Source organism: Acyrthosiphon pisum, chromosome A1, assembly GCF_005508785.2.
Source record: "Acyrthosiphon pisum isolate AL4f chromosome A1, pea_aphid_22Mar2018_4r6ur, whole genome shotgun sequence".
NCBI lineage: Eukaryota > Metazoa > Arthropoda > Insecta > Hemiptera > Aphididae > Acyrthosiphon > Acyrthosiphon pisum.
In genome coordinates, this window is record NC_042494.1 from 2,066,131 (window position 1) to 2,076,648 (window position 10,518).

General features: G+C 30.5%; 1 protein-coding gene across 1 annotated transcript; it reads right to left on the reverse strand.

Annotated features, from left to right (window-relative positions):
- Positions 1 to 815: 815 nt before the first annotated feature.
- LOC100162962 (GPI inositol-deacylase) lies at positions 816 to 7,710 on the reverse strand. The gene is made up of 15 exons (XM_001946950.5): positions 7,229 to 7,710; positions 7,000 to 7,141; positions 6,690 to 6,910; positions 5,503 to 5,784; positions 5,257 to 5,424; positions 4,871 to 5,130; positions 4,656 to 4,800; positions 4,305 to 4,582; positions 4,114 to 4,227; positions 3,837 to 4,058; positions 3,582 to 3,767; positions 3,349 to 3,511; positions 2,944 to 3,146; positions 2,779 to 2,880; positions 816 to 2,712 (listed from the first exon to the last, which is right to left on the reverse strand). The coding sequence occupies exons 1-15, from the start codon at positions 7,397 to 7,399 to the stop codon at positions 2,493 to 2,495; spliced, it is 2,877 nt and encodes a 958-aa protein (XP_001946985.2). The 5' UTR covers positions 7,400 to 7,710; the 3' UTR covers positions 816 to 2,492.
- Between the last annotated feature and the right edge of the window lie 2,808 nt (positions 7,711 to 10,518).

Below are 10,518 nucleotides of genomic sequence, written 5' to 3' on the forward strand. Positions count from 1 at the left end.
CCCTATTTATTGGTCGCACACCCACCAATATGTACCAAGTTGCGGCACTGATCGACTGATCAAAGAATTAAAAGTATACAGAATTGTAAACTGCAAAATGACACATTTTAACTATTAAGTTCAGTGTTCAGTGTGTACCTTAGAATTTAGATCATATACTATGAATGGAGCCATTTCCCGATAATTTGAAGGTTATATAAGCGATGAGTCTCTGAAATTTATCATTGATGCTTGATATACACATGCGTGAGGTGAGCGTTGTATATTTAGCTATTGATTGCTGATTGATATTAGATGTCTTATCACTTTTTTTAAATATACAAACTAAATACTGTTATTTTATATATTTCAAATAAATTACACTCATATGTATTTACTGCTTTTAATAATAAATATTACTATTTGTAGCGACATAGTTTAAAATATGGCTATCTTTGGTATTCGTTTGGTATGTAATCTACCAAGCAAAAATTGAGTTTAGTATGTGACTTACCAAGACGATTATCTATATTATGTACCGATAACGTACAGGCTCTAAGTGTGGGGGGGTCGTAATGGGTATCAACAATTATTGCAAACAATTATCATTTGCTGATACAACAATTTGTGCAAATGTGTGATTACTGATTTGAATCAAGGCTTAAAGTGGGAAAAAATACTAGAGGAGACTAATGTCTTCAAATCGTTTTCAGCGTTCTATATATAATTTTATGTATAATGTCTAATGTATAATATGCAATGTAAAACAGAGATTGTGTAAGCATACTCATACCACTTTTAACCCTGAATGTAATCTTAATTTGTTAAAGGGGACGGTTTTTAACCGCTGTCAGAGATCCCCCCACTTTAACTATATTTGAATATGTTTATTTTATTTTATAAACTAACAGGTTTATTAATAATAAACAAGTATATTTGTGTTTCTATTAGATTATATCTTATCATAATAATTCAAGTAAGTAACTAGTAAGAGATAAATACGTGTATACATTAATATGATTATGTTATTATTAGTAATTATACTGCAATTTAATATCTATATATTTAGAATCCTTAAATCAAGATTTATATGACAATCATCTAAGTCAATTATACTTGATTATTACAGAACACTCAAACTACATAATTTCTTTAAAATGCATACACTTTAATAACTGGAAGAAAAGTTAGAAAGAATTATACAAAATTAATTTTGTTAAAAAACTAATAGACAATAAATGTGTTAGCCATTTGATTGTTCAATATTATCAATTATGTAACCAATTTTAAAAACAGTAATATTTATTATTAAAAGCAGTAAATACATATGTATGAAATTTATTTGAAATGTATTTCATTTTTATTTAGAAAAAACGTGCAAAGGTGTTTAATATCAATCAGAAACCAACAACTAAAAATCCGACGGTTCGCCTCATTAATGCGTGCATCAAGCATCAATGACAAGAGACTCATCGCTTTTACGTAATTCAAATTGTTTACATAGCCCGATATAGGCCTGGATCTACCCATAGTAGATGATCTATGGTATATACTGACAAAAAATATATAATGGAATTGTTTTAAGACTGCTGTGCTCTTCATCAACTAGATGTGTAAGTTTGGTCACAAAACTATTAAATTGTTGGACATAGGGACACAAAAGGTATTTGTAAAACCACTTACTCTACTATTTGTAAAGCGATTTTTAAATTCTTATTTATCGATTTTTTTGTTTATTGGTGGTTGTCAGTAAAATAACATAAATTTACATTATACACTTAAAAAGTGATAGTGCTGAGTAAAATAATAGAATCGAGAATACTGGTGGTCCAGGGGCTTGGCCACTGGAATATCTACAACAACTGAAAAGGATCACATAGAACTAATAGTTTTCAGTATTTAAAGTTACGCCTTTTTGTGCCATTTCTTTTTTCTTATTAAAAACTTATAATGTTAAAAGTTAAAAATATAAACTATTGCTTCAATATCTGATATTCACATATTATATTATGAACTTTTAAACCAGTGATGTCCAATCTGTTTTCTTTGGTGGCCAAAATAGTAAAATGTTGCATTCGTTTGGGCCAACAATAATAGAAAAATAAAGTTTAAGAGTCCCTGATATAGAAGTTATAAAATTGTTTCTTCTTACACAACACAACAATTAACAAAAAATAATGTTCACTGTTAAATAAAAGAATCAACTATCAGGGGTGTACTGACAGATATGCGTACCATTGGGGGTAGAGGAGAAATAATACTAACAGCGGTTTTCTTGTACCAAGGAAAAAAAGGTATGTGTACCAGACACCAGTATCATACAATAATAAACTAATAGTAATAAATCATAGTTTAATATTGTTATATAATCATCGACCCCCTTCCCAACATCGAATTAGGCTGGTATGCTATTGCACACTAGCACAACCCTTGTCAGTCCACCCCTATTAACTTTTACATATCATATTACATAATATCGTATTATTATAAACTTACTTACAATTTATCATATTTTACTCCACTTTTTTTTGTGGCACCTTATCATTAGCACTACTTACTTGGTTATCAATCAGGTCTTGTACTCCTATCCAAGAACTAAAACACTGGTGCAAAGTGATGATTAAAAAAACCAATGTTAAAATTGGAGCTATTCGAAATAATGCAGTCTGGCAGAACAAAAACAAAATTATTGAAGCTGCTACACAAAGGTTGCTTAATTGTGCGTAGAATTTTCTAAAACACAAACATACAATATATTTTGTATAATACAATGATTTTTTTTTTTTAATGATTACTTACAAATTACGTTTGGGAATGTCCATCTGCCATAAAATACCGGCACACGTATTTAATATTAAAGAGGAAATCCATGATGGATCTGGATCTAAGTATTTGCTATGACTGTAACACAGTTTTAAAAATTTAATTTAAAAGTTTAATTAAAAGCAAATAAAAACAAATTACTGGTAATTTCGTGCCCATTCAATGCTGCACGGCAGATGACAACCGCAAATAAGTAACCACAACAAAAACAGTGAAAAGTGCAGGTGGATGGATGTCAGCGATAAATTCAAACCTGGTTTTTCGCCTTTCATAAAATAATCTTTGAAAAATATCACTGGGTAATAAATCAACTGGTCAATGCAGTCTTGTACCATTGTGCACAGCTATAACATCAAGTATTTAAATAACCTTTACTTGTTTTTTTACATTTTAATCGATTTTAGGATGAAAAATATATTTTTTAGCATTAATAATACACTGGATATTGATGATGGAAAAATTATGTTACCAAACTTATCAAATAATAATATTACAATTAAAATGAAGGAGTATTAAAATATAGAATAGTAGAATAAATTAACTTACTAAGAAATAATAGAAAAATGCTGAAATAACAAGTCCTACAGTGCCACAAGTATGGTAAGAAATTAAAATAGCTATCATTGAAACAGCTATTGGTAATTTTCCAAATCCATACAATATCCAGTCAGATAATGTAGCATTTTTTCGCAACGTTTTCATTATAAACCTGTAAAATATTTTTAACAAATAAAATACTCAATTATTAAAAAAAAAATTAATTTATATCTAGTATTTACCGGACCAACAGTTCGTTTATGGCTTTCCCCCAAAACAACATCATCATCCATAGTGCTACACTAGCAAAATACATAAATGAATTGGTTATGCAATATAGCAATGACGAAAACACCATTGTCTTTAATGGATGTCCAAGCCAGTCTATACCCCCGATTGGTTTGTTGACGTTAGGCCACTGGCTTTGTCTAGAAAAGAAATACCACTGTAACCCAAGAATACCTAATTATGAAAATGAATCAACTTGATGATCTTACATAGCAGTCAAAAAACAAATTGTAACAGCTAAAGTCTTAAAAACTCTGATTATAGATGGTAAGGAGTTGTGATATATTGAGCAATCATCTTTAGTTGAATTGGCCAACTGTGAAAATTGATTTGACAATACCAACAGTATTATGATTCCAATGTATGAAGGAAATGTCAAACCGTATTTCAATCCTATTGTTCCAATTGAGTCCATAATTGATAGATCTAATCTGAAAGTAAACAAATTTGTACTGCAACTGTGCACAGTTGGCTTTTATTACTTACTCAATACGATAGTTGCATGTTGGGTCTAATATGAATTGCAAATATGGATTTTTTGTTGTATTTGACTGAGGAATATTTTCTAAAGATATTCTCAGTGGTTCCACATAACTGTCACTGAAATTATAAGGAAGACTATCAACACTACACCGAAAAGCTTAAAAATAGTTTGCCCATAGTGAGAATTAGCTTACCTAGTGATACCATGCAAAACGCCTTGTGTCCATGGTACGATAAATTTAGAAACAGCATGATGATGTTTTTTTGAGCATTTGATGGGTACCATGTGTACATTATACACACAATGCATGCATATACTAGCTGACCAACCACGCAGAATAGTTTTGTACTGTATCGTCTCAAAAACATTGACTTTCCACAACAGGTGTCTATCAAAAACTCCATACCAAAATCGCCACAATATTTGATTAGTTCTATCACTAGCTTCATACAAGTCAATATTCAAAGCAGTCTAGAAAGAAGTGTTATTAATTTATTATATGATTTTGTTTACTTTTAAGATTATTAAAGTTTAGAGAACTTACCGGTTTTTTTGTATTTTTGATTTTGAAAACCAAATTTGAATGACCCAATTTATTTACGTCAGTCATATTTAAAGTAATATGTCTCCTTTTCATATGTTTTGAAACTGATATAGTACTATTAGAAGACCAATTTGTACCAAATAAACTAAAATAATATATTGTTTAGTATTTTTAATGAAAACTTTAGAAAAAAGTAATTCAATTTAATATCATACCAGTGTTTTTTCGAATGATAATCAGGTTTACACGAAAACACCCAATCGTGGTATTCAATATTTACAGCTTCAGCTGTCATTTCATAGTTAAATGATTTTTCAAACAATGGCAGATGAATAACAATTGGCATTGCCGTTCCTTTCTCCAAAGAAATTGATCTCTGAAGCTTATATGTTTCATTCCATTCAATAACGTTGGGTTCATTCAATTTTACAGTAATAGGATGTAAATTAGAATGAAACCATTTTCCATTACTTCTCTGTGAATCAATATAATATACAATTATCTAATAGAATATCACTCATGTCACAGATGACTAATAAGTATTGCAGATTAAATAGATCTATTATTAGATATTATGTGAATAAATGTTATTGTTACATACTTTGTCAAAATGATAAGAAGATACTTTTTTTCTCCATTCATAAATTGTATCATCCGATTCAGATTCTGCGGAGTCAAATAGCACTCTTACAATGGATTTTACCAATGATTTACACCACAATATACACTGATGATCAGTGGAAGTCCAGACACCAGGTATAGCTAAACTCTAGAAATTAATTGGATGTATGAATTCAATAATCTTTTCAAATCTAGTTCAATATTTTATATAAAATAGAGTACTTACTAATGCATTTATGTCTGCATGTGGAGTATATGTCAGGCAAGGCCAAACCATTAAGTCTCGATGCCCGCCACCAATGGATAATAGTGAAATATTTGACAGAAATGAAGACCTTGGCTTGTCTAATCCGTTCCCCCAAATGTTTTCCACTTGGTCATAATAGCTATCCATATAGTGATCGGCTAAAAACAAAGGCCTGTGAGGAGTGGCCAGAGTAATAATCAGTTCTACGAGTTCAGTATCAAACGAAGGATCAATGAACAATCCTTTAGCTATAATACCACCCTGGAAACATATAATGTTATAATAATACAATACAATACAGTAACGTATCTAGGATTTCTTCAAGAGGGGGGGAGGGGGGTATATACAATTTTTAATAGACATTCAGTATACACATATTATATTCATATCTGTATATATAAAACAGTAAGCTGATTGACTGATCTATCAACGCACAGCTCAAACCATTGGACGGATTGGACTGAAATTTGGCATACAGATAGCTATTATGGTGTAGGCATCCGCTAAGAAAGAATTTGTCGAAAATTGCATTTTAATGTGGTGCTCAAACAGGAATTTTGAGGTTCACGATGGAAATTGGAAATTTTATTTTTATTTATTTTTTAAATAGTTGCCATTGGTTACAGTCTACAGTAGAAATTAGTATTTATTTATTATTGGTTTCCATTGGTTATTTGGGCAGATCAGGTACATTGATACTCTAGATTGAAATCATACACTTACGTACCAGGAGTACGGGGTCCGCGATCTACCGCAGGTAGATTGCCTAACTGATAATATACTGCTGAAAATCAGAATTTTTACTCAGGTAACGAAAAAGTTAAGATACGTTTTGAACGCCATCCACCAAATATTAAATAACGAATTGAACAAAGTTTGGGTCATATAGAGTTGGTACATTTAACGAGCAACAAAGTGCACGGGGTCAGCTAGTATAATAATATGAATATAATATGTGTATACTGAATATTTGTTCGGGGGAGGGGGGGATAGATACACCACTAATAGCCAACAACATGCAAACATGATAGTAATTAGTACCTTATTCAATTTATTATTTAACACATATTTAACTAAGAAGTAATTTCTATTTTTCCATGATTAAATCACATACTAGATTAACCTAGATGTAAACTATTGAAATACAGGGATCAATAATAGATTACCATAGAATGTCCAATAAGTATGATCGACGTAGGCTTGTAGTCATATTCATATGTTTTTATGATTGTATCAATACACTGGGAAACAAATGCAGTTTGCTGTAATAAGACACCTCCAAAGACAGCAGAATATTCTTCATTTAAGTCGACAGTAAAAAAATCAAATTTTATATTTGATTGAATATGGTACATCTTTCTAATGTTAACAGAAGCAATTGACCGAACTGTAATGAATAAAACGTAAATAGTTTAATAAAAAATTGCTTGATAACTAGGTATTTATAAGTAATTATAGTATTATTTATATTATTACCTTGTCTGTACGATCCACTGTGTCCGGGTATAAAAACAACTGGCGTACCATAAAACTTCATAGATTTAATTTTCTCCATTGTTTGACCTTCTGTGTAAGCGTACAAATTATATTTTCCCCTGTTCATGGGCACCGATATTTCCTGGAAAACAAAATAATTAATTCAGCTAATATTTGGTATCACCATCATCATTAAGGCGCATGTAAATAATAAACCGTTGTCACTCACAACAAAATGAGGGTATTCAAACATGAACGTCATCTCACAATTGTTGGCTGTCTTTTGGGTCAAAGTCAACTGCTTGTAGACGCCCGTCGTGAAAATTAATAAAAGGATCGCGCTCATGTAGCTCACCGGACTGGGTATCTTAATCCTAACGATATATTTCCAAAAGTCCATCTTCCAGACGTCGATTGTGTGTCCGGTGATGGTGTCGTGTGCTCGTGGGTTCAATTCGATGGCTACCTAATGTGTTCGAACACATAGAAACTGCAATACAAACTGTAACATTTAATAATAAACAGCATTGCAAACGAGTAGTGTTGGCCTTAATTTGTTTAAATTGAATAATTTCATTAATTTATATAATAGGTATCTGACGGGCATTATCCGTTTTTAAATAATATTAATAATAAATAATAATAATAAAATATTGTGTATTATTTAACTATTAAAGTGTTAACCGGAGTACCTACTAACTAGACTATTATTGAAGTAAGGAAGTATTTAATCTATTTTGTGGTAGTTCCGTTCAGTAGTTGTCAGAAAAATGATAAGCAATTATATTTATTATTTTCGAATCGGTAGGCAGTGATGCCAACGTTGAAAAGAAGTGCACTCTGTTGCAGCATCACCAAAAAGTGATCATTAAACCCGAAATCCCGAAAGTCCATTCCATATTTCTGTTGAGCAGCGGTGTAGGAACTAGGAAGTATAGGAGGTAGTAAAAAAGTTGTGCCCCAAAGAAGACAAGTCTTAACCATAATACCACATCAGCATCACAAATTCTTCTATAGTCTCTTCAGTCCACAGGCGCAAATAGGGGGGGGGGGATTTAGGGGCCAGCCCTCCCAAAAATGTCCATAGCCCCTCCAAACATTTCCTACATTTTGTTTTAAGCTTATTCAATATTATCAAAGTAAGGCTTTAGCCCCCCACAATTCCAAACGCTATTTGCGCCTATGCAGTCTTCACTCAAGCCCGTATGGGTATGGTCCAGGGGGTCTAGATAGATAGGTATTTGATATTTAGCGATAAATTAACGAATTTCCCACATATTGATTTTTAATATTTAGTTGTAATTCAAAAACAAAAAATAACTTTAAACCGTCGAAACTTGAAATTTTCACCAAATACTTATATTATCACTTTCATTCATGATAAAATATTCAAACTATTTTAACACTTTTTGAGCTATTTATAGCCACGAGAACATTTTCAAATTTATCAGTTAGAAATTCAGAAGTTTTTCTTTTCATAGCCAACATTAATTATGTTAATAGAAGATTCCCCAAAAGTGTTTCTACCCTAAGCAAACAAAAAAAGTTCACCTGAAAGTTACGATATTTATAGTCATGATTACATGATACTCATTACCTGTAGAGGGGAACTCGTCACCTGGATAAAAACCGTTATTTTTGCCGTTTTATCTATAAACTATAAAAATTATTGAAAATCATGAGATCAATGAAAAAAAATGTTGAAAGGTCAACATTTCAGAAAATTGAACTCTATAAAATGACTATCTTCAATAGTTTCAAAAATAAAAAATAATGTAGTTAATATAGTCGTATAGAATATTATGCATTATCTGGTTATCTGGTTATCTACATATATATAATCACGATTTAAGATATATCATAAATATATATCTTAAATCGTGTATATAATAAATCATCCCATACAAAAATGTACACAAACGGCCTCAATTTCTTATATTTTGTTGGACCGCAAAACCGGCACATAATGAATTTGAAGCTTCCTATCCATTTCTTTATTGTCTATGATCTACAAAAAAAAGTAAGTGTTCGTTTGCTGTACACAGTGGCGGCTATCCTTAAAAATATAGGTGTAGCGAAACATAAGAAGTAACCACCCACCCTCAACAATAATCATCCACATAACATCCCATCTATTGAATAGTTTAATCAAAATGTGAAAATAATAAAATTAGGATCCTCTCAATTTTACTAAATAAATGTTATAACATCATATTACCTCATGACTGTTTTCGCCATAAAAACCTTGGAATTTTCAAATATTGTATACCTACATTAAATACCAAACATAGTTATATCTTGAACCAATACATAAAAAATTTTGGATAAAATTACATTCAACTAAACTTTAATATAATTATATATGTATTTTATGTATAATTGTATATTCTACAATCACAAATATAACATTATAATATTATAACATAGATGAGCAAGTAGGTATCGCTCTGATGTACAGTAGGTTACGGGTGGGTCGCTGTAATGGATGGGGTTAAATTTTAATTTCAATGATATAGTATCATTGTATAAGAAAAACAATTTCTGAGCAAAGACGGTCAGTCAGCCTATGATATTACTAAGTATATTAATTGATGATACCTATAATTGTGAATAAAGTAATTTATATATAACCTATTTTCGTTGAACCTTTTTTTAAATTTTCTATTGTTAGCTATAAAAGTTGAACATTTTATAAATTTTTAACTACAAAATAATTATTATTTTGTCAAAATTCGAACTTTAAATACTTATTCAAAAACATTGTGCCTATGTATTTTTAATTTTTTCCAACAGCAGGGCCGGTTTTAGTGATGGGGGGGGGGGTGTCCACCTCCCCACTTACAACACCTGGTTCATTTTAGTCGACAAATTTGTCATTTTGATATAGCGGTCGGCAAATCAGCAATTATGAATTTATTATAATTTATGATTATTTCAAAATTCAAATATAATTTATTATACCTATTATGACCTAATATAATAGTAAATAATATTTAAGAACTAAAAATAGGTAACAAAAAATATTTATATAATGTAAATATATATATATAATATTGTATTTCAATCATATGATTTTGCCAGTAGCATGTCATGTAAGATAAATGGTACTCAGTATTGAATAACAGATATTGTGGCTCACAAAATTCCATTCATTCTATGCCAAGCACATCGATTGAATACATTTGTTGAACAAGTGAATTTATCAAAAACCTACCCGATGGACTGCAAGGGCTGAATCAATTAAAGCTGTTTGGATAGCATGTGAACAAACTATTGATACATATTACATTAGGTCTCTGAAAAAATCTCAGTTTTGACTTTGTAATTTGTTTATCATTTATAAATATGTCATGTATAAAACAAAAATCTTCACAGAAAACCTAGAAGCTACAGAATTAAATATAATTGATGCTTTAATGTTACTAAGACATACTATTGACAGTTTAACCAGAATCAGTGATAATAATATGGCAGTAGATAATTTATAGAAAGTGCAATAATATTTGCTAAAAATTAAAT

Coding starts and splice junctions, on each gene's coding strand:
- LOC100162962 (XM_001946950.5), bottom strand. CDS start 7,399: ATGGACTTTTGGAAATATATCGTTAGGATTAAGATACCCAGTCCGGTG. Junction 5,785..6,689: donor TACTTATTGGACATTCTATG/GTAATCTATTAT, acceptor ATATGTTTCCAG/GGTGGTATTATAGCTAAAGG. Junction 4,059..4,113: donor ACATGCAACTATCGTATTGA/GTAAGTAATAAA, acceptor GTTTACTTTCAG/ATTAGATCTATCAATTATGG.